Here is a 24,028-nt window from a genome sequence, read left to right as displayed (position 1 = left end):
CCCTCGTCGATTATTCCGGGCAGTGTTGATTTTTCCGCAGAACCGTAATTTTCGGGTATTATTTTAAATAGATGGGCGTTCGGTCCAGATTCATCTGGGGGTCTCTTCGTGGTGTTGTTTTTTTATTTAATTTGATTGATATTTACTTGTCGCTGTATCAAGTATTTACATTTTTTCTTTTTCTTTCAGGCTCAAGCAGGACAAGGGTGGAGGCGCCTGGTGCCCGAAGGAGGCGATCACGCAGGAGGGCAAGGAGTTTCTCGAGGTGTACCTCAGGACTCCCAGGGTCCTGACGTCGGCTCGAACCCAGGGCAGGTTCGGGAACGGCTACGGGGTGGAATACACCGAGAAGTACTTCGTCGAGTATTGGAGGCCCGGCTTCAACAAGTGGGTGCGGTGGAGGAATCGCAGGGGCAAGGACGTGAGTGCACATCGTATCGTCTGCACCCCTCTTCAGGGTCCCGACCCCTGAAATCGGCGGAGACAGCGCGGCCCTTGTGGAAACGCAGAGACCGCGGATTAATCGGAGGTCGCGGGTCGACGAGGCTGTTAACCCTTTCGTGACAGCTCAAAAATTTACTTGTTGTCCCAGTGCCAACATGCACTCCAAAAATTTCCTTGCAGCACCCCGAAAAAGGAAAACCCACTGAACCAAAGAGATACTTTCTTAATTTAAAGAATAATTCATATTGAATTAACAAAATATTCCATTGGGGAAAAGAATTGAAAATACTAGGTTACGTACAGATTTATGATATGACGACGTTGGGTAAAATGGCCCATTTCCCGTTTAAGATTCAAAAGGTTGCAGGTACATATGCCACGTATTAGAATATCCCATAGCGAAAGGGTTAAATCCAGCCCCCCTCGGCGCGTTCTTTACTAAAGAGCTCCCACGGCTCACTTGGAGGGGTATCAATTATTTATCATTTTCTTTTCACCCCGAAATGCGTGTTTACCCTTTCGCAAGGGCCAGGATCTCGCGGGGAGCTATCAGCGAGCCGCTGCGAGCCCTTCAAATCGATCCTCTCGAGCGAGGCTCCTCAGCCTCCTCTTCGGCGCCTTTTTGCTCCTCGCCGAGACACGTCGCTTCTTGCTACCTCGATCCAACAACGGCTACATCACCGTCCCTTTGCTTGATCGATCGCCCGTGTTGCGGGTCCATTAGCGAGGCACTAGATGGAAATTGGGACGGGCTATCTGCACCGGGGCACCCTGATATCGGGATATCAGCTGCGTCTTAGGGGTCCGCTCGTGGCCCCGTGAACGTATCCCGCTCGCGGAGATTCTCTCCTGGTCAAAAAAAAAATCCCAACACAGCCTGCCATGCTACATATATCGTGGTTTAAGGTAAAAAAAAATATATATAAGAAGAGAAGAAATAAATCCGAAGCCACCCTTGCGGAGGAATACCAGCTTCCGACTGATCCCCCGAGTCGTTCCCGAGGAAGCCCTTCGAATCGGGTCACTCGGGAAGTTCCTCCCCTCCTTGTGCCTCCTTTTTCTATTTCCTCTTTTTACCTTTTTCTAAGGGACGTTAGTTACTCTTTCACCCCCAAGTTGGACCGCGAATGCATCAGTGTCTCCCTAATTGAATGATCGCCGCCGGTTGGCTTCCGGAAGTTCCCCAACTTCCGGAGTCAGTTTCCGGGCGAATCGGGTGTCAGTCTGCTGCCGAGAGTGCGATAAGTGGATATTCCCCCGACAGGGGAGGTGCATGACTCCGGAAGTGCAACAAGGACTCGGATGCACATCCGCGAGTGCACCGTCGAGATTTGCGATCATTCGCCGCATTTCCCTTTCCCGCCCCCTGCGGACCCCGTCCACGATGCACCGTGCAGAAAGGGCATCTCTGTTCCGATTTTTCTCCCCTCTCGCTCTTTCACCCCGATTTCGCCTCTGGTGCCAATAGCCCATATAATGGAGGCTTTTTCCACCCCTGAAGGGGGGGCGAAAAAAAAATCCAGCCGCGTAACCAATATATCGTATGCACCGGGCACGCACTTTGCGCGACCGAGCGCACCCTCGGAAAAATTGGGACGAAAAATGATGCCACTCTCGGGATATATATATACACTTTTTTTTTCAGCTATTATATGTAGGCATGTTGCCATGTATACCCATAGTATATTATATATGTACATTTATGTATGTAAAGGGGTTGCGCCCGCCGGAATGCACCCGAGCTCTCGCTCCTCCCGGTCGGGATGCATTAGCCGGGTCACTTTATGCGGCTTTAATTGGGTTTTTATCCGCCGAAAGGAACGCCGGGGTTCACGGTGGGTGCGCACTTTGCAGCTTGATTATTTGCTCGATCGTTTGTGGGATTGGAATTACGGGGGCTCCGCCGGCCGGATATGTAATTCCGGTGCAATGTGCACGGTGCATCGTGATTGCTGTGTTCCGAGAGCAGGGTGGATCCACTGGCTCGTGACGTTCCCGGCGGTACGGCCAGCATCCAATACTTGTCGAATCACTTACTTTTGTCCTATGCACCATATAATCGACAATGACTACACCTGGGATAAACGTACACCTCCACTGTTATTAATTATTTCACTGGATTTTCTTAAACCTCGAGGAAGATCTAATTATCAGAGGATCTTCCCATACTTTGTTTATGATTTTACGGAGGGGAGGCTTTTCCAGGAAGTTTCTGAATTTTTATGGAAACTCAACGCTTCGCGGGGCGGTGCAACTGTGGGGGTGCAGAGTTCTGGGATCACTTTATACCCCCGGTAAAAAATGCAAATTCTTGTACACTCGGAAGGCTAGCAAGTGCATCGGGGTGCATTCTCCTGGACGGTATCGACGAGCTCTCCCGACGTATTCCCGGAGGTTTTCCCGTTGCTTCTGTATTTTCCAGTGGCGTAAATCACGCTCGGGGAATATTTCAGTCGCGCCGTCGGCGTTTCCACTAATGTTTTCCGAAGCGCCGTCAAAATGACATTCTCTCGTCGGTCAGGTGTGCTTTTAATTAATTTACAATGAACTCGTGGTGGAGGTGCGTTTTTGACGTAAATCCGAAGTTACGCTGCGCGGAAGGTTTCCTCCGCTTCCCGATGGCAGGAATCAGCAATTCGAAATGTTTCTCCGCGAAGCGGCGCCGGGAAATACGAAAAATTTGAAGGAACAAGGGAAATAATAGGAAATTGGGAAACATGCCGAAGACGTTCCGCAACGCGGATTTCCTCCGCGCCCAAAGTGAGCCTGCAATGCCCTGTGCTCGGTAATACTCGCGGAACGATATCCTGGAACCTTCATTATTCGGAATCTGCCATCAAGATGCGGCCGATATCCTTCGGGCAGCGGCGGCGCCTCCACCCTTTCGTTTCCACCCCTGGAACGACGGCCATTCCGCGTCCTCTCCGCGCGGATCTCCTCAAAACGGGGAGGAGGGTTAATCCGGTCCCGATCTGAGAACACGTAAACCTAATCTCGCCTCTTTTTCCCGCCGTTTCCATCCTGGAGCACCTCTCTCTTCTGCGCACCCCCCTGGTGCACTTGGAACGCAGGCAAAGGACCTCGAATTTCGCAGCCAGGGGGTTGCACGCGGATTCCGGGCAAATGGAACAATGTTAACGGGTCCTGGATCCTTTTTACCCCTTTCTTACCCGGCCTGATAACCCATCTTCCGATCCTGCGAGATTGTTGGGAGGGGTCGCAACCCCTGCGTCCTTATCACCGAGTAGAAGGCTCGCGTCCTCGCGCGAGTCCTTCGACAGCTTTCAGGGGAGGGTTTTATCCCATGTCTTGATCTCCTGGAACGTGATCCTGACTCTTTCTCCTCTTCCTCCCTTCTCTTTCTGAACCCTTTCCCACCCCCTTTCGACCCTCGTCCTTACCTCGTCCACACTTTGAATACGCCGAGGGAGGACGTCGGCCGAACGTGACTCGACCCCTTTACTGCCATTTTTCCTGACGGTAGTTTCGCCAAGTCGGACCTCTTCAGGGGTGAGAAGACACCTCTTTCGTCGAGAAAGAGGACACCTATCCTTACCCTCCGACCTTTTCCTCCACCTTCGACTTCGGCGCGACCCATTCCCCGACGAGGACCATCGCGGAATCCAAACGAACCCTCGGAGACAGCCGAGAATTTGCAATTTAAGAAAAATCCCCCGACTGCTCTTCTCCCCTAAAAATGGAATTATAACCTCGAAAGAAGGTCCATTCCAAGAAGCCCAGAAAATCCCACTTCGATCTAGAAAAATCATCTCTGATATCCGATTTTTATCTCTCCTTTCTAGCACCCTTATCACCTCTCATTCTCGCCCCTATTTCCAGGGACTCTATCCTCGGTTGAATTTTAAAAATTTGATTTCAGGAGTCAATTTTCTAAATTAATCTCATTTATCTACTGCATTTGACCCATGGTTTCTATCATCCCCTGGATGCATTCCACGTCACCCCTCGCTATGGGGAATCGCTTCTTGTAATTTTCACTCCCTTCCTTGTCGACGCCTTCCAGGGTGCCCCAGAGGGGTTAAGTCGGCCTTAGGCTCCTCATTTAAATGCAGGATGCACCGGCGAGGGCACGAGTGACGTCCCGAAGGCCATGGCCCTGGATGCGACGCCGACGCCACCCCAGGACCCCCCGAAGAGGGATCCACCCCATGCCCCACCCCATGCTCTCGCGGCGGGACAATTGCCGACCGCGTGGACGTGTTTCATTAACGTGGACACGCCACGTGGCTTTGTGGGGGGTATATTTGTGCGAGATACTCGACCCGCCCTCGACGTCTTCTCGTAATCCGCGTTATCCCCCGCGCGTTATTCCACCGCGGAATTCCGGGGTGGTCCGTTCGTTTGCCCAGGTCTCGTTTCGCCGCTTAACCCCCGTCAAATTAATTCACCATTTGCCCCACTCCCGAATTTTGACTATAATCTCTTTTCCTCTCTCGACATTTCCGGTGTCTCGGGTAAATCTGAAATCTCTTCTCGTCCAATGTATCCTGAAATTAATCTAAGATTAATCTGCCAATAATCCGGGATTTTTGAAAGGAATGGAAAAATTCAGAACTGTCAGGGGATGCCATGGATAATTGTAGGTAATATCGAAATTATATGTGGTTATTATATATAGTTGTACGTAACGCGTTAACTCGCACGTGTTAAAGGATACGTCGCGCAAGGATGGTCGGCGGTTCTGATGCGTGCACATGCGTGGCCTCAAAGCGAATAGAGGGTGAAAAGGGGCTGGAGGGAGAGGGCGATATACGAAGGGCATGGGAGAGATGGAGAAGGGTGGAGAGTGGGAAAGAGAGGAGGCCGAACGCACCGGCGAGGCGTGAAGAGCCCGCGAAAGGGGTGCGAAAGGGGTGCGAAAGTGCAGATGAGCTAATGGCGCGCAAAGTCTGCTCGTTAACGTAGGTGGGTTTACGCCGACGACCCCCTCGACACCCCCCATGAGCCGGGTGGTGACTATTTCAACCCTTCCTGTTCACCTGACGCATCTCGAGAAATTTCTCCGGCTTCGATCCGAGGCGCAATACGGAAAGTAAAAACCGTATCGATCACTAATCTCTCATTAACCCCACGACTGGCACGACCGAAACTCGTTACGAAAAATTATAAGAAAGTGCGTCGCTAGTTGCGAAGTCCTCTTCCATGGCGTATGTACGCAGAGTGGACGCGCACAACGACAAGGTGAAAACGGGTTTGCGCGGTTTCACGCGAAGCAGCGCATATAATGCAATTGCGTGTTAAACATTCCGGTCCCGCGGGTGCAGTTGGAGGGATATATAATTTTTTCTCCCTTTTTCCCGGCCCATCATCGGAGTCGCGGAATCGGCGCGGGGAAATTGGGTTGCATTGCAATCATCGGACGTAATTACGGGGACGGGGGCGGGAAATCATAAAAGACCCGATCGATGATGATAGATGTCGGATAGGAGCGGCGACGTATTATAGAAAGGCCGAATTTATCCCTGCAACGCGAGACAGGAGAGCCCGAAAATGAGCAAATGCTCGTCATTCGGACCCGTCGACGTGCGTGAAGGATACGTGACCTGTCTTCGATGGCAGGATTGCCAAAAAAATCGGGCTAAAAAGACGAGGAAACAGGAAAAGCGGGAAAAATGTGGCGCCTCGCGATGATTTTCCATGTATCGCCTAGCGGCGCATAAATCCCGCTTCCGAGATTTTTCCCCGGCGTTCCGTCAAATTAATTCCGCCGAGCGGGATTAATTTAATCGCAAATAGGACCTGGCTCGGGAATTCGGGACGTGAGTCCTTCGAGTCCGTGAATTTTCTCCTGAATTTCGCCCGCCTGGTAACAACCCCAAAGGGGAGTAAATATTTTCTCGGGGGAATAGATTGTCATTTAATTGATAACATCTCGTTGCGTAAAAATGTCAATGGAGTGATCCTAGGTCTTTGATCCTGGAGATACATAAGTGGCGATCCTTGGAGTTTAGGTGAAAGGACCGGTAAAAATTGAAATGGCAAGAGAAAAGCCGTGAAAAACGAGGAGTGGCTTACTTCACGGTTCGCCGTATCGGGACACTCTTCGGCCATTATCACTGCTAATGGGTGAGGGGTCTGGGTGGGAAACCTTTGCCGGGTCCGGATTTCGAGAAGTGGAAATAAGACTAAAGCGATTGGCAGCCGAGGAGCCGTATTATCGGGCCAGGAGGACGTGGCGCGATTAAAAGGCCAGATTTAAGGGTGCGGAGGCACTCTCGGACTGTCGCCGCGCGCGGAGCCCTCGCGCGGCGCCGCCGTCTATATCGGCGGATTATCGGCTCGAACCTGGACACGCTATTAGCGGATTACCGCAGGGCGCGGAAACAATTTTCCGCGTATATCTCCGCTTTTTTCCCCTTCGGAAAAGGGCCAGCCTTCCGAGTGGGCGATCGGTCCGATCGGTAATGCGTCCTCCGATACGAGGCGTCGCCGCCGGTCGTTCGCCCGATGGCCGGCGGACGATTTTCTATATTTTCCCCTCGATTCTTTTTCCTTTTATTCCCGACCCTGTGCCTCATTTTCCCGCGGGCTTTGGCCGCGGCTTTTGGACGCGGGCTAACGAAGACGGGGAGCCCTGCACTTAAAAATGCACGCGACTCGCTTGCTAATGAAGCTGCCGAGCTTACGGCGGATGTTTCAGTCCCGCTGGTGCATTTGGTGCTGCACCAGGTTTGGTATCCCCGTCTCTGATGAAACGGGTCCCGCACCTCATCCTGCCGCAGCAAGTCCTGCACAATTGCCGATTTTTCCATTTTCATACCGTCCCAGAATCTACACCCATAGTTACCGCACCAAATTGCAAATCCATTGCCGATGCACTTTTTCCCCAGAGCTGTTCACGCCTACCCCAGGACCTGCACCCTTTCCGCCGCGACTTATGCATTTTGCACCCCTCCTGTACCTTCAAGCCACACCTGAGTCCACGCGTTTCCCTCCTTCCCTTAATATTTTCCCCCGGTTTCGCTGATATCACCCGAAAAAAATTCGGCACCGGTCCTCGTTATCTATCAGCAAAGCCCATTGCAAGCTGGCCCATTCTCCCGCTGATAGGTGCGAACGGGTGTCAGTCGGTCGTTATCATCGTCGAGTGCAGCGTCCGGGTGAGCGCGTTAACGACCCTCGTTCGTCCGGGGGGTATTTCCCCCATTCCCCACCCACGTCCCGGTTTCATCGCGGATTTTATCAGTCGGGAGGATTAAGGGTTCCGAGGAGACGTCGGCCATGAATCGAGGTACCGCGTCTCGGGGGCGTCGGCGATGACGTTTCGACGTTGCTCGCCCTCCCTCCCGGGGGGAGAGGGTAGCAAGTGCGTTAAAGAGCGCGCATTAAACGCTACTTTATTAGCACAAAGTGGTGTCCCAATTCCATGAGAAAGAGGAAACAGGAAGCGGATTAAAGCTCTGGCTGCCTTGGGGGCGGCGACGGTCGGGTGGGGGGGAAAGACGCTAAAGTAATTGCGATGCGACCTCTGGGGACGCTTTCCCCCGGCTTTTCCTGGCGCCGCGCATTTCCGCGAGCGTGCCAAGCTGCGGAGCGGTACGCGGAAATGCACCAGCGGTGTGACCCTGCGAGAATTCGTTTCTCTCCCCCTGCCCACGTATTTTTCCCCCTTTTTTTCTACCCCGCCCTCGCATGACGGAATAATGTTTGCGACCTTTCCCCGGCCCCCCGGCCGCTCGCGGACGCATCCGAAATCCCTTGTCTCTACACGGGACGTGCATTGTACGCCCCGCTGTGGATTTCGCCCCGTGTACATTGCTTCCGGTTCGGCCGGGATTTTTCGAAATCGGCGAGCACCTCCCCCAGTATTCCTCCCCCGGCTTAAGGTGTCCCGCGCTTCCAGGACCCGGAAAAGTGACTCGCTGGACTGAAAATGCACCCTTTCCAATTTTTCCCGATTTTTCCAACCGTTCATAAGCTATCGTCGATAACTTGAATTTTTTAAGAAAAGCAGAAAAAGAAAGAAAGAGAAAATGGATGGGAGAAGAATAATTTATTCGTTTCATATTTTGGGAATTTTTGCGCAGGAATTTTTTATACGAGTTTTTTTTTTTCGGTGCATTCGGACGAGTTGCATTGGATGTGGTTCGGGGAGGGGGACTTTTTCAGGGAGGGGTATTCTCGAATTATCCCGGTAAATTGAACGAGGCTTAAACGCCGGCGCGAAGTGCCACTCAACGGGCGTCCCGACGCTCGAGGGCATCTCCGGGTGGACGCGGCTCTACCGCACGCGGAACTGGGTGCAGTGCGGTGCATGCCGGGTATCAATTTTATGTGTCGGTAGGGCGATACCGCGCCCTTCCTCGCCCCTTGTTTATGGCTGTATTAATTATTTCTATCGCGTACACGGAGGGTGCCCGGATCTCAGGTTACGGCCCGCCGCTGGGCGGTGCATGCAGGGTGCATCCAGGATGCACCCCTCGTTCCGACCCCTCATCGGCACGATGCATGCCTGCACACCCGAACGCCGGTTCAAGGATGCGTCTGCCATTCGCGCGATTTGCAGGTGTTTTATTTAACCGTGTACCTGATGCACCCCTCGGTGCATCGCGAATGTTATCGATGCAGGTTGCACTTTTCCTCTGGGGGTGCGTTCTTGGAGGGGATTTAAAGGGTAGCGGTTAAAGTGCTTGGATCGATTCTGGAGGCTGTGGGGAATTTCGGGGCGGTTATTGAAATTATTGGAAAAAATGATTGCGGGGTGCAAGGAGACGCGATGCAGTTTGCACTCGGGGCCGCGGCAATTTGCATCGGGCCGGAAATACTGGGCTCCATGAGTCTGTCGGGACGCGGAGGTGACCAACGAAAATCCCTTTAGTTTGGGAACGCTCGTTGATCCCGCGGCTCTCCGGAACCATGGGGATGCAGATGTGCATCCGTCAGGTCGGCACGATTTGTGCGATCGGGCCTCGCGGAAGCATTCGTTGCGCGATCGGTGTTGATCCAGCGATATTCCATGCGTGGACACACAAAGTGATCCGGAAAGAGGGGAGCCACCCCCTCGTAGGATTTCGCGTGTGCGGTTTGTCGGCGATGGGCCGTTTGTCTAACGAAAGCTGCCCTCGGGAAAATATCGTTACGATCCCGGAGGAAGAGCCCCGGTGCACCCGCGAGCCGTTACGTCGAACCCGTGAAATATTCCCGCTGCAACGGGCCCGTTAACGCGCGCACGCCTCTACCTCCGATGCGATTTGACTTCGTTAAACGACGTGCAACGGCACTCGCCGGCGACCTACATTTCCTCAACTAACGGAGAGTTCCTCTAACGAATCCACGGGCTCGTTTGCGAGCCGCTTTTTTACGTCGTTTCGGGACCGAAACGGCGGCCGTTAACGCCGTTTAGGGATGAACAACGACGTAGGACCGCGATCAGGGCAGCGCATAAATCAAAACGATCGGAGCCACTCGAGTTGATACGCCCTCGCAAGGGTGTGAGCGCTCAGGGAGCACGAGGTTACCCGGAGTGCATCCCGCGTGCATCCCGCGTGCATGCCGCAATCGCGTTTGCGGGGACAGGGCGCGATGGGCGAAGAGGTGGACGAGGGTCCGGGCTGACCACTGGACGCCGGGAGATGGATATTCCCCGTTTCGTATCGGGCTGACGTACGTACGAAACGGCGATACCGATGTTTGCTCTGGGATGGGCGGCCCCCACTGTGGATGGTGCAGTCGGATGCTGCGAGTTCGGGGGTGCAGTAGATAAACGATGCACCGAGCCCGGGTCATTACATGCCGCATGACGGCCTGCTCCAAGGAATCTAAACCCGATTTTCCCCTTCTGCCATGAACTCATCCCCAAGAAGATGCCCAGATAGTTCCCTAGGATTATCTCCAAATCCCTCCGACATCGCGGCTCGTCCTCGTCATATCCGGTCGCTGCACTATTATCCTTCTAAAATGCACTTATTCGGGCTTCACTCGGAGGGACTTCGGGTTGAAAAATCGATTCGAGCTGCACGATCGGCGCTTCTCGTCCGTCCCGAGTCTTGCTCGCAGCTCGACGAGCGGCCATCGCGCCGGGCGTAAATCATAGCAATCGAAGGCGCATGACGTATGCACCTATCTGCATGTGCATACGTTACGGGGCGGGGGCCGATCGCAGGATCGGACGGGGATCTCCGAGTGGAGACAACCGAAACAGCGGTGCACCCCGGTTAGCCCAGTTTACACGGATCGTCGGCGGAGGCCGAGCTTGCGTTTAGGTATTCATATTTCAGCGCGACCATACATTGCGCTTAACGCCGTTGGGTGTGCGCTCGACGGTGTAGCACGGTGCAGATTTAACGCCTCGAATTTACATTTAGAGAAGCCCGCCCGTACGCGTTCCCCAAGAGCTAATCGGATCCTGAAAACTGGACGAGTCCTGCGAAGAGCGGTCCAGGACGCTCGGATGCTGCGAGAGATAATTCGAGATTTGTCCTATTAAAATACCCATATCGCGCAGGAGATACCTTGATTAGGTATTTTAACGGCAACGACAATAATTAAATGATAAATGCCGCAAGCTGTATTTATAATTGAATTTTTTGTCGTAACCATTAATATACAAATGCTGCCTTATTTTTCAATTGCGCCCCGGAGAAAAATTTTCCTTAGGGAAGGGGACGAGAAGTAATGGCGTTAAATGTTTGCGCATGCATGGTGCATGCCCTTTTAATTAACTAAAGGATCCCAGTCGGAGACCCGGATTAACAGGAGAGATCCTTGAGGTCCTGGGGTGGGGTGGAATGTAATTTAACGGAAACGCGGATTACTATGAATAATGGTAAATGGTCCGAGAGGGAGGAGGGGGTTCATGGTCAGACACGATTTCCCGATTTATCTCCTTATCGACCAATTTACTTCCTACTCGTGGTAATTGCCTGCAATTACGTATGCCCTGTGCCATGTGTTACGTGGAAGTCACGTTCGCCAGGATAACTGGGGCGTAAGATTCCGACAGAAAATCGTCCTTTGCCCTCAGGTGGAATTTTTCTCGTTGCAGCTTCTCGTGGGGAACAACAACCCCTACACGGAAAAGGAACAGATCTTCGACCCGCCAATAATAGCGACGAAAATCCGGGTCATCCCTTACACGCCGCACATACGTACGGTGTGTTTGCGCCTGGAGCTCTATGGATGCTCCTGGACCGGTAAGTGATATCTATGGAAGCCGAGCTGGCTAACTAGGGTACATCCTCGGTGGTCCTTTATCCTTTAGGACCCGACCCTGCGACGCCGACTCGCGAGTATAGACAATAAGCGAGAGAGAAAAAAGATATAAAAGGAAAATATATTAGGTTGGGGAATAAGGTAAGATAAAAAAAAAATACGAAAACCGACAAAAAGGACACCGTACCCCACCTGCGAGGTATTATTAGAAAAAGGACGATCCTCTGAGCTATGGTCTTGGCTGACACTTTACCTCGTCAAGGGGGAGAACACCTGGTGCGGTGCGTCTCGCGGCCTTTTTATTAAATGTCCCCCGCGAGATCTGCTTTGATATTATTTTTCTGAAAGCCAGGGGAGAAAGCGTGCAGACGACTACCGCCGTGGAAACTGACTCTCGCGTATCAAAAAGTTCATAAAAGAAAATAAACTCTATGTCACCAGCTGTTCCCCCCCCCCAGCCCTGCTTACTCCAAAATTTAATCGGTTCGGTTTATCGTGGGATTTATTTCATTCCCGATTATTAGGTAGATCGGAGAGTTCGAAGAGACGCTTCTCCTTCATTCCAGAGAGGGGTGTTGAATTGTCAGACCCACCTAATGATAGCAAATTGATTATGTCTTATCAGGATGCACGGAATAGAGGAATCCCGAAATTAGTGCAGGTATTTGGATCGGACTGTTTTCGTTTCCCCCTAACTCGGTGAAATCTTTCGGCATTTTTTACGGCGTCGCCGTCTCCTCCAGTAATTCCCGTTCTAATTATAAGCTATCCGAAATACGCGGGAAAAGCGACGAAGTATCCGCCAGGCCGGCGGCCTCCCCGCGGTTGTTCGCGGATTTAATGCCCGCGGGACTCGTTCCCCTTTATTTTCTTGACGAGTGCGTCCGCGTATATCTGAGATTAACTCGGATTTACGGCAGCGGCGGCAATAGGTGCAGCTGTGTCCGCATTAATCCCGGCCGAAATGCCCGGCCGAATGGGGCCATGGCCCGACGCGTCCGGCCATCTGAGCTTTTGACCATAGGCCGCCATCGAGCGGTCGAATTGCCTCTTTGGCACGGTGAAAATATTGCGAGCCCTGCGTGATATTCCGGATGCAAACGCGATATCCCGGAAAAATAGCCAGAAGTAAAAAGGAAGCGTCGAAAAATTTCAGGGCGTTATAATAAAAGGCGATATAATAAAAAAAGCGACACAGGGATAATTGTCGATATCAAATATTTCGGAATTTAGTGGATCGAGGGGTGGATTTTGGGTATGGAGGAGTCCCATAGGGTAAAGCATATGGAGATCGTTATGGGGTGCGGAGGGTGTTCGATTCGCCATGGGGTGCCCAGGCTCAACTAGGGGATGGTTCGGTTCCTGTCAATGGGAAGCGTATGTTTACGAAATCGGCCACCGCAGAATTGTCAAAGTGTCCTGATAAGCTATCAGAAAATTGTTAAAGGGACAGGACGTCTTTGCGCGTCCTGGATCCTCCTGCGAAGCTCAGATTTGCCCGGGGCGGAATCCTCGGAGGAACGCGTCGAACAAGGAAGAAAATCCTAGAATCCCTCCGACGAATTCGTTGACAGCTAACTTGGCAGGATTACGTCGGGACGTTCAGCGACGTCGCGGGAAACGGCGGAAAGAAGCTTTCGAGTGACGTAGGTCAGGACCTGTTGAGCTAGGTGGGAGCGTCAAGGGAAAACAGTTTCCTGAGGGATGTCGGCTTCGAATTTATTTATTTTCCGACACCCGGCACCATCGGGATATCATTTAAACGCCATCAAGGGGGGCGGCCCCGTCGCTTTAATGAGGGAAAAATCAGGAATCCATTATCAGGCCTCGTATTTCCGGAAAAGCGTCGCGACGTTAATGGTGTTTTCTCTGGCGACATGTCGAGCGCCGGCTATGACGAGATATCCTGCTTGCAGAGGGTCTGTTGTCCTACTCGATGCCGCAGGGGGTCCAGCGAGGATCCGAGATAGATCTGTCGGACAGGACGTACGATGGCAGAGAAGAGGGTGGTCAGCTCGTCGGAGGACTCGGTCAGCTGGTAGATGGCCAGAAGGGGCCGGACAACTTCCGGTCTGACGTCAGCGACAATGGCAAAGGTACCGAATAAAATACTCAACCCAACGAAATAAATGACCTACCCTGCATGAGACACAAAAATCGGCCCAATTCCGATAGGCTTTTAATAAAAAAAGAAAAATTCACGGTCGATAAAATGCCCATGATAAAGAATCCTTGGGTCGCTTTGGCCATTCAGCAATCGCGACTTGGCGCAATTTGCCCCGGTCCATTATCGGCGGGGACGATAAAGACTCCTATCGCGATATCGTCGGAGTTTACACGTTCGCGCTCGCGAGGAGATGGCAGCGATTGTTTCCGCGGGATCCGGGCCGAGAGCGGGCGCACAGATGTACCGAGGCTTCAATTAACTGTAATTGAAGGGGCCCGCCTCGGCACTTCATTCGATGGAAATTCGACGTAACCGGCGAGGCATTGCCACCTAACACAGTTTAAGCCGCGGCCGCGTGGACGGCCAGAAAGAGGAGGAGGAGGAGAGATCGATTCGATCGCGTTCGATCGTCCCCTCGGCCTGGACCACCCCTTTCGAGTCGGCTGAAAAAATTCACCCACAGATTTAACGGGCGTTTAACAGGAGGGATTCGCCGCTCAAAGTGTTTCGCTTCCTGGAGAACGGCCGGATTCGTTCGGAATTTAATCGCGCGAGAAATCGAGAAATTCAGGATATTCAGGAAATTCAGGAGATTTATTGAAATTGGGGAAACTCATATAGAAAGGGGAGAACATCGGAATTTATTGCGAAGGGGTTGTTCATTTTTTTTTTATCGGAAATTTTCGGTGTCATCGGAGTCATCGGCGAGGTGCGTCCCGGAGGTCGCGGGGAAAATGTTCTTTTCGAGTCCCTCCCTCCCCGCTCGCTCAACCCCTGGGGAAAGCGGCGAAAGCACCCTGATTCTCCACTCTGGCGAACAAGCCTTCTACACTCGAATCTGTTCCGATTTACATTTATATTGAACCGCAAGCACTCCTGTTTACCCGCTCTACGGATACACGGTCGCCCTTCTCTCTCCCTCTCTCTTCCTCTTCCCATTCGCCGGTGTATATGCATCCTCGACGCACACCCGAGCTCTTTCCCCTAAAAGATTTTAAACCACCCGCAAACCAGTCCCTGAGTGGTACGCACCTGTTACGACGAGGTTACAGGGACCTTCTCTATTTTCCCCTGTCTATTCCTCATTTGTTATTCCCTCTCCGAGCCAAATGGGAGATTTCATCCCTGGAGTTTAGTGCGGCCATTAATGGCGGTCCAGGGTGCTCCATCGAGAAAGAGAAACGAACTCTCGAGCGATCCTTTAACGCCGGTCGTTAATCGACGACCATTCTTTTTCGATTTTACTCGAAATTCACCTCCTCTGCACCCGCCATTTTGTCTTCTATTAGCGAAGGAGGAAGCGATCGTTGTCGACGATGTCTAAACGTCACTCTCGTATATATTTTATACCGCGTCAATCCTAGATTTCACATCGAATTTCATCTCTCTCCGTCATTCTCCCGGAATATGAAAGAACGGTGCAACTACTGGCGGAGAAGGAAGAAAAAGGCAGGGGAAATAATAAAACAGTGGCTCTTAGGAATCACGTTGACATCCCTTTACAAGAGACGCTTCTCGTTCGCGTTTCAGGGATCAAAGGTTCGATACCGAACGGGTCTCTTTCTCGTTCCCTTTCTTCCTGCCTCAGTTTCCTGCCCGTCGGTTTCTTCTGGCGAACGTTTCGAGTAATCTCGTTACTCTTTGAGACCCGGAAAACATCATTACGCCGCGGGATTTGCATCCCTCTTTAAGGGGCCTTCCGAAAGAGGCGCCGCCATTTCGCGTCTCTATCAAAGTTCTCTCAATCTGTCCGAAAATCGGCTACGGAATATCCCCGAAATTGCGAGGAATTGCAGTTGCATAAGAACTGCACAGCGAGAATTTACAGCCCCGTGCATGTATAATAGAAATTTTAAATCTCGATCAATTCCGCAACCACCGATAAATTTCCCATGGAGAGTCTTCAGGGTCTCTAAAAAAGCGATAACATTGCGGATCGACTTCCTAGGGGACCATTAGGAGGATTATTATTTTCATAATTCACGTTAATGTTACATAAGCACCGGGACCGAAAAGTTAGTACGGGATCAGGAGGTCGAGATTCCGCGTCGGGTCCTCAGGGTCCTCTTGGTGTCCGCGGCGGTCCCGGGGGTGCGGATTGTCGGGCGGAATGGAATTATGGTCAATTACACGTGGGCCACGGTGCGGGGGTGGAAACGAGGGAGGGGGAGAAATGGAGATGGCCGTCCAGGAATAGAGGAACCCGGAGAAAGATAGGCGCGCTCTCGGAGACGACTATTATATTTGCCTCGGCGCGGCAGTGTCTGCGGAATGGTGTAAGCGACGCGGATATACGGCAGAATGTACCCTGAAAATGGTAACTATTTACCCGGGGGTACGACGTTAAGGTTTCATACAAAAGCGAGTACGTCAGCGGGAAATAACGGTAACCATCCGGGACGTCGTTAAGCCCAGAAAACGGATATTCCGTAGCGACTACGCGACGTGACTTCGCGACTCCTTCGGCCACCCCTTGCGGGGGGTCCTTGCTGGCGAATTCGATTCCCCGTTAGGATAATTGATGAAATTGTTATTGGCTAATTCCCTGCCCCTCGCCCTACCCACCCAGGGGACCGCCAACCTATTTGGAGGCTTGGGACAAATCCAAACTCGGGTATTCAACTCCGTCCGACGATTCTCCAGAAGATCCTCGAGATGTTACAACAGAGACTAGGTCCCATGAAAAAATATTAACACTAATTCCTGGGACCGGATTTATTTATTTTTTTTTCCCAGGATTTTCAATCCGATACCTTCGAGGGATCTTAACCACTCTCCTTCGTGTTCGATCTGACGTTCAGATAATTGACACGAAAGATATAATTCTTGATTATTAAGAGCGAAATTAATTTTCTTCCGAAATTCTCTCCGTATCGGGGTGGGCTCGGGCTTGATAGGGGGAAGGAAGTGCCCCAGGGTTTTCAAATTGAATATTTTTCGGGGATCTCTGCACCCTCCAGGATGTCCCCCATTTGTTGATATTCCCGGTTTTATTAGTTTCGCGAATTGCGGCAGTCCTGGCGCGGGCCATCCGCGTCGCCTCGTAAACCCGTCGCCGGTCGAGACGAAATTCTTTTGGATTTTTACGAGGGGCGTCGACGTTTCCACGGGTGCGGGGAAAACGCAGCGGGTCCCTTCCCCCCCGTGGATATTCATTTGCGAGGAGGGAGGGTGCACCCTTCATGCTCATCACGCACTCCCATTATCGGATGGAATGACGCTTTCCGCGAGTCGCGCGGTAATTTGCTGACGTTTCATATTTTATTAGTTTCGCGAAGGCTCGGCTGCAGAGAAACGTGTCCAGGGGAAGTCGTAAATCGGTCGGCGTCGAAGACGCAATTTCTCCCCCCGCGATTATTTTTTTTTCTTTCCCTCCAAGCCGATGACATTTCCGCGAACGCGCGGACGGGGCGGGGCTGCAATTATTTCACAGTGCGTGACCACCTAGAAGTCGTAAGTTCGGCCATAAAAGGTCATACCTTCGGGAAAGGAGCTTCGTGCATTCGTCGAAAAGCTCCTTTAAGAGTTATTGCACTCGTCTCGAAGAAGGGAAAACGCCTTGAAGAGCACGCCACGTGGCTCTTCGGCATCAGGAGCTGCATCCCCCATCGATTGCATGAAATTCTTACAAGATTCCCTGCAAATTAATTTAGGGATGTAGCAAAAATAACACATCCTCTATTAAATCCAAAATCAATGGTTCGAAAATATTCTCCAGTTTACTTCTATTTTTCTTTCTTTTTTTCAGTTTTATTCCATTTTTCTTATTTCGCATCCAGGTTAATTTAAGTGCGAAAATTGTGTACCTAGGGTCGGTCTCCGCAAGTCGGGAAAAAATATTAACCCTCGCGGGGGGTGGTGAGTGTCCTGAATTTAATTGTCGCGGAGAAAGCCGAATAGGACCCTTGGCCTCGGGGTGGTGATGCCTTTCACAGACGGGGGTGCAAATTGGAGCAATTAGACCACCCCCGCCTCGTTCCCCTAGGTCGTGGTCGGGCGTCTCGGCGTGTATAAGAGTACGACTTGCGAATGCGCTTATCAAGGGCCCTCCCTTTCTCTACCCTGAAGTCTCGAGGGTGTCCCGGGCTTAAAGAGCGCCTTATTAAGGTAAACACCGGCACTTCGTAATTCGTGAATCCTAAACTCGTTAGTCGAATAGTGGCTTTAGTGCCCTCGAAGAGTCGCCTCGACGGGTTCTCGTCGCTCGTCTTGACTTCTCTTCCTCCTCAGGGACGCGGCCGTCCTCGTCCTCGGCCAGGATCTCCTGGAATTGCCTTAATGAAACCATTGTTAATTCCTCTGGCCCCCTTATTGCGCAATTCCGCGCCCCGCGTAAACGAATTGCGCGATTTGCGACCCCCGTCACGGCCGCTCTTCGAGGTACGCATGGGAGGACCACGGGATTTGTGGGGACGATTCTATTTTTTTTTTCACGGGAGATCTAAAATACTTGGGTGAGAGGTTCTATTACGAAAATTGTAGGTGCGGGCGTAAAGGGTGTGCGTGAATTTTTTTAGATCTTTTGCGCGGCAGGAAGTATTTTTAATCGGGCTCGTTTGGTCTCTCTTCAGGGTACGAGTGGGTCGGCTGGAAGAACGACACGCAGAACATGCTGGGCCGCCCTGTAGAGATCGTCTTCGAGTTCGACGTCTCCAGGAACTTCACGGCGATGCATCTGCACACGAACAACTTCTTCTCGAAGGACGTCCAGGTGGGGGTCCAGGAGTCTTCCCTCGGGATAACGAGGACGAAAGTCCAGATATCGTGGTCCCTTCTTGCAGGGGCCTCGCTTAAATTAACGAGCCTTCTTCCGCTCGCTGAGGAGAGACTTTGACGACACTTCCTCCGGGCCGTTTCCTCCCTTCCGCGTTTTCCACCTCTAAATCATTCCCCCTCGTCCCGGGGCGGGACCTTATCCGATGTCTTTCACTCAGGCGAGAGAGGGAAAAAGAATAATCCGGGGCAAGAAATGTCGGGCTTGTCGTAAGTCAAGATTTCTGTGCGTCTCATCGGAAACGGGCTCCGAGTCCTGCGTTTAAGGGGATGAAAGGATGAAGGATGGCCAGGCTTTAATTCCGGAGAAAGAGTCCCAGCGACCAGTGCATCGCTCCTGGAGAACCGCCGTTATGGAGAACCTGAAGAGCCGAGGAAATTACGGGGAGTCGTTGATAAAAAAAATGTTGTTACCAGGTGTTCCAGATTTCAATGAAATTCCGCATTTCGCGTGTTCCTTCATTCTCGGGATCTGGCCTATGACGACCGACTTATTGTTCTCCAGGTGTTCTCTCACGCCAAGGTCTACCTTGGCGCAGATGGGGCCAACCAGTTCACCGGGGAACCCGTGCACTTTTCCTACATGCCCGACCTGGTCTTGGAACAGGCTCGTGACGTGACGATCAAGCTGCACTCGCGTGCAGGCCGCTACCTCAAACTGCAGCTATACTTTGCAGCCCGCTGGATCATGCTCAGCGAGGTTATCTTCGAATCGGGTAAGCGATTCCAAAAGGAGGCTCTTCGGGTACTTCGACCTCTTCGTATCAACCCTGAGGCGGAAAGATTCGGAGGAAAAATCCTTAACCACATTTTTCCCGTACTTCTGGGTTAAACTCGTGACTTATGCCCCAGAAATGCATCCTCCCTCCAGGATCCTTTTCCTCCTTATTCCTGGGAATTTCCACCAGTCCTTGAATTTTCGATTAATACCCTGACCGACTGGCACCTGATTACGAGTCCGATGGGTCCGATCAGCCTTCAGTCAGGTGTCCGATGAAGAGGCAGTCGAAACCCTGAAGTGGCGTCACTGAAAAGGGGGAACCGATCAATCATGATTTCCGCACCTTGATCCAAAGGCAGAGATCCGATTATGCATGGGTAATTTTCGGGGTTTCAATTTTCGAATCGTGGTCCAATTTCGGTAGATTTGGCACGTTAGGGGTGGCATAAGAAGTCATATTGGAGGCGATGCAGCTGCAACTGACGAAGGCCGAGGGTAAGTGCCAATAAGTCAGCAGACCCGTCGAGGTGGATGCAGCTCGGTACGCACTAACTCGGGGTTTTACGTCGTTTTTTTTTTTTCGCCGGCGGTCGTGCCGCGCGGAAAAATCGCCGCGGCCTGGAAAGCTTGGCTGGTCCCGACCCGACCCGGACTTATTGGTTGCCAGTGGAGGGAGTTTTCGTATAAAACTCAACTTGTTGACTGGAGCGGTACCGACGAAGCCATTAATCATTCGCGAAGCTAGAAGGGGCTCCCTTGTTTGGCCAAGATGGCGGCGCCCGATGGAGCGGTTCCCCCCCGAGCATCGGTTGCACCAGAATCTAGCCCTGGTTCTGGTCCCTAGGAAGATAAGAGACACGATACTCCATCGACCCGTGTCACATAGATTTTTATGGGAAACCAATGCAAACACGCTGAATTTCATATACACCTGCAGAGGTTATATCCTCCCTTCTGGAGAACGGGGGATGCATCTCCAAAACCATGGAGTCAGAATGGTCCGAGTTCGCCTTCAAAAGGAACTTATCCATGATTACAAAAAATACATGGCATTAATTTTTCAGGAATAATTCATGAATAATTTATTTTTCAGCAATATCTCTTTGTAAACGGGATTTCTTGGGGGATTGTACCCGTTAGTAGGTTACTACCTCGAGGAGAGTACTTGCTAGGGACACCGGTAGCGCATGCGCCCTGGCCGACCTCCCAATATCTGGAGCCAGCTGCACCTGCCGGAAACGTTCGTGGAAAACGATGCTTCCGCAAAGTGGATCCCCTACTAAAACTGACGGGGGTGGGGTAGATGGTTTGCTTATCTAGTTTACTGTTGCCCGCTTTGACGTGCTAACCTGCTGGGAGCGCATATAGAGCGTTACAGCTCGCGTTCCTGCAGTACACTGCATTCGGGGCAAGAAAGTGAGTGCACTGTGCAACGAGTTAACCGTAATGCACTTCAATTAAATTCCGCGGCAACGTCTTTAGAGTCTTCCGCGGGTGATTAAATTAAATCGGCACATCTCTCGGCAGAAGGGAGGTCTCGGAGGGAATTCGTTGCAAATATCGCCCCCTGGATCGCTCCACCCCTTGCACCCTGTTACAGGTAACAGGTAGCTTCAGGGTGGCTGGGATTATTTCCCGAGGTAAAAATCCGCCCTTTGTGCACGCAGGAAGTGCAAACGAGAGAAAGCAGCACGCGGTTTCCGACCACCGGCTCGAAATCCGTTTCCATGAAGGAGAGCTCGACGAACTCGGTCAGCGGTCCATTAGTTCCAAGGCAAAGTGCAAAAGTGGCGCGAGGACGAGTCGCGGGGGTGGAGGGTGCATTATCATTTTTGTTTCACGTCGGAAACGTAACTCCAAGTGCCTCGGAGCAACCGAGATCTCTCGATGGAGGTCGCGGGGAAAAAAGGCCCTCGCACCCCCTTTTCCCGCTTCCAGGTGAAACCGCGACTCCAACCCTCTGAGGCTCGGCACTAAACAAGTGAGGCTGATAACATCGGTACTCGTAATCAAGGCTGCTCTCATACACCACCCCTCTACGCGTAAACACCCCTCCCTGCCCCGGGATACAACCCTTCCACTCTTTCCAAGGAAGGGGAAAGAGGTCGCTCCCCGAAGGGGTAGTTTTCCAGCCACTTTGCCACTTTTCGGAAATGGCTGATGGAATTCCGGATCCAGCAATCCCCATAGCGGATTTTACATTCTCCGAAGTTCTCTCGAGATTTTTGTATAACCTCGGTGTAACCTCTTTTATCAGAGAGGTCTAATCAGTTCTTGAAACTCACCCCCTTCGATGCCATGAGATGGGGATCACCCTTAATTCTGGAATTTGGCCGAATCTAATCCAATTCACCGGCATTCCCGTGGGATAAACGCGTCCATGAAACGTTCCTTTGGTTTCGCAGTCATATCCGAGTGGAACAACACCGACGAGGAGGAGAACAAAAACAGGAGCGCCATTGTTCCGGCGACCGGCAGTCCCTACCAGAACAACGAGGGCCCGCTGCAGAGGGACGAGGTGAAGGCTACTTTCAATAAGGAGGAGAACAACGATAATGTCTGTAAGTTCCCACCAACCCCATTGTCCGGGGACATAATTGAAACGCGTGTACACGTGCGCAACCCCTTCGGCACCGGGGTGCCCAAACTCACCCTCCACTCGTTCGAGACTGCCCACTGTTTAGGGTGTTTCTATGTTGGACGACATTCGGCCCGACCACATGGCTCTCCAAAAGCTACTCGAGTAGCTACGTAGCTTTTCGTTGGTGTCCTTGCGAGGAATTACGTATCCATCCTTCCAACTTGACTATCAATTTTTTTTTTCAAAATTAATCCACCCACCGGAATAATTAACTTTCAAGAGAAATTATTTCGGGAGTGGAAATCCCACGTTCAAGTGACACGGGCGGAACTCTGAGTTTATTTCGGTTCTTGTTATTAAGCTTGAACCACGCGAACCGTTCCGCACCCCGTAGATTGCCTTGTTCATGCTCTCATGCCATGTTCTCTTATAACAAGCCAAATAATTAAATAGATAAGTGCAAGTTTTAATTCTCCGCGTCCGGGGGTGCATTTTAACGTCTCGGGGGCGCGCAACGTGGCGGATGAATTCCTTAAAAATGCACGGCAAGAGCGTAACAAGGCATTCCATTTTCCCTCGGCTTCCTGCAGACCCGTTCTCAAAGAAATGTATATTAACGGCCGGAGGAATAAAACGAAGTGACGGGAAATCCTGATAAGAGCACGCGACACGTATCCAAAGGGTCCTCGTTAATTCCCGGCATACGTACACGCGAGGGTAACGTTCTTCTCCGTGACTTCGTCTTCAGGGGTGAAAATCGTCAAGATTTTCAGCAGGTTATCATGGAACTTCATATCTCCCCTTATCTGGCGCGGCGAAATAAATTCTGATATGATTTTCGAGCCGCCCCTCGCAATTCGGCGTGTGCATCTGCACTCGCGGTTGCCCTAGGTCAGGGAAACGGTGCATCCCGAGTGCGAGTGTCCTCGAAAGGAATGAATATTAAAGGGAGCCGCGGTTTAAAGGGACCGCCGGGAACATGCGACTCTTCCGTGGGGTCGCGCGAATTAATTCCCGGTAATTATAAAACGCGAGATGCAAATTGATAGGCGGACCTTCGGACAGAAATTACCTTCCTTTTTGCCCCGTGTCGTAGCCATGGCCGCGGACGGGAAATTGCGGAACGTTTAATGCACGCCGTCGACGTCGATGGCTTCGAAGCTTTATTATCTCCCCGGAAGAAGCTAAATCCCTATCATCTCTATATATCCGGAAAAAATTATTAAGAGGGAACAGAACAAATAAAGAAATATATTAAAAAAAATCCTCGCGAAATCTGGACCACCCCTGGCACGAGTCCCAAAATTTTTGGTTTTCCTTCAAGTTTTAGATAAAAGCAAGGAGCCCGAGTCGAAGCAGCTCATCGGACTCGTCATCGGGATCCTGACGACGGTCATCGTCATGCTGCTCGCTGCCATCACGTTCATCTTCTACAGGAGTCGACGTCTGAAGGGGACCCTGACGCCCTCGACGTTTTACGACCAACAGAGGGACTTCAAGGTACGTGGTGGTTCGATTTGATTAATTCCCAGTTTCCGGGGTGCGTGGTGAATCCTCGTGTTCCCTTCTCGTAACGAGGCTCGTTCTCGCCGACCCTGAAGAGAGCTATTACCTCGCGATCGGGATTATTAATCCAGAGCGCCGACTTGAGGTCTGGATGGGACATTTTAATTCGCGATAGTGCCGCGACGTCGGCCGACGTGTGGAGGGTGGCGAGGTGGCATAAATCATTTTTTTCTCCCCCTTGTCCGTCTGGCATCTTTTTTTTTCACCCTTTTCTCCCGCGGGTCGCGAAATTCATCGCGCCCGCCTGGTCGACTGGGAATCGTTTTGCGGTCTCCACTCCTGTCAATTCTTCATTTTCTATCTGGCTCCTCCGTCCCTCCCCGACGCCTTTTATTTATTTATCGACGCCGGCCGAGTCGGGCGGAAATATGAAAGGGAGTAACAAAAGAATGCCCATTTTACTCCGACCGAGAGCGCTTGACCGCTCCGCCGGATTTCGAGTTGACTCCGAGACCTTTCAGGCTGGCCGGGAGGGGGAAAAAAAAATTGACGTGATGGAGAAGGAAGAAAGGTCGTTTATAAACGACGGAGAAAGCCCGGAAATGGCCGCCCGAGGAAGGGCTGAAAGTGCCGGGGAATCGGCGACCAGTCGCGAAATTCACGT

General features: G+C 51.7%; 1 protein-coding gene across 1 annotated transcript in view; it reads left to right on the top strand.

Annotated features, from left to right (window-relative positions):
* LOC105699044 (discoidin domain-containing receptor 2) overlaps positions 1 to 24,028 on the top strand; it is a 51,622-nt gene that overhangs the window by 11,396 nt on the left and 16,198 nt on the right. Inside the window, exons 2-8 of the mRNA XM_012423742.1 lie at positions 190 to 421; positions 11,450 to 11,597; positions 13,533 to 13,712; positions 18,355 to 18,494; positions 19,062 to 19,272; positions 21,683 to 21,838; positions 23,183 to 23,358. Coding sequence (XP_012279165.1) covers positions 190 to 421; positions 11,450 to 11,597; positions 13,533 to 13,712; positions 18,355 to 18,494; positions 19,062 to 19,272; positions 21,683 to 21,838; positions 23,183 to 23,358 — 1,243 coding nt within the window. The remainder of the gene's footprint in view (positions 1 to 189; positions 422 to 11,449; positions 11,598 to 13,532; positions 13,713 to 18,354; positions 18,495 to 19,061; positions 19,273 to 21,682; positions 21,839 to 23,182; positions 23,359 to 24,028) is intronic.

This window comes from Orussus abietinus, unplaced genomic scaffold, assembly GCF_000612105.2.
Source record: "Orussus abietinus isolate OABI.00-Male unplaced genomic scaffold, Oabi_2.0 scaffold3, whole genome shotgun sequence".
NCBI lineage: Eukaryota > Metazoa > Arthropoda > Insecta > Hymenoptera > Orussidae > Orussus > Orussus abietinus.
Note: the sequence above shows the minus strand (reverse complement) of the source record. Positions and strands in the feature narration are given on the sequence as shown.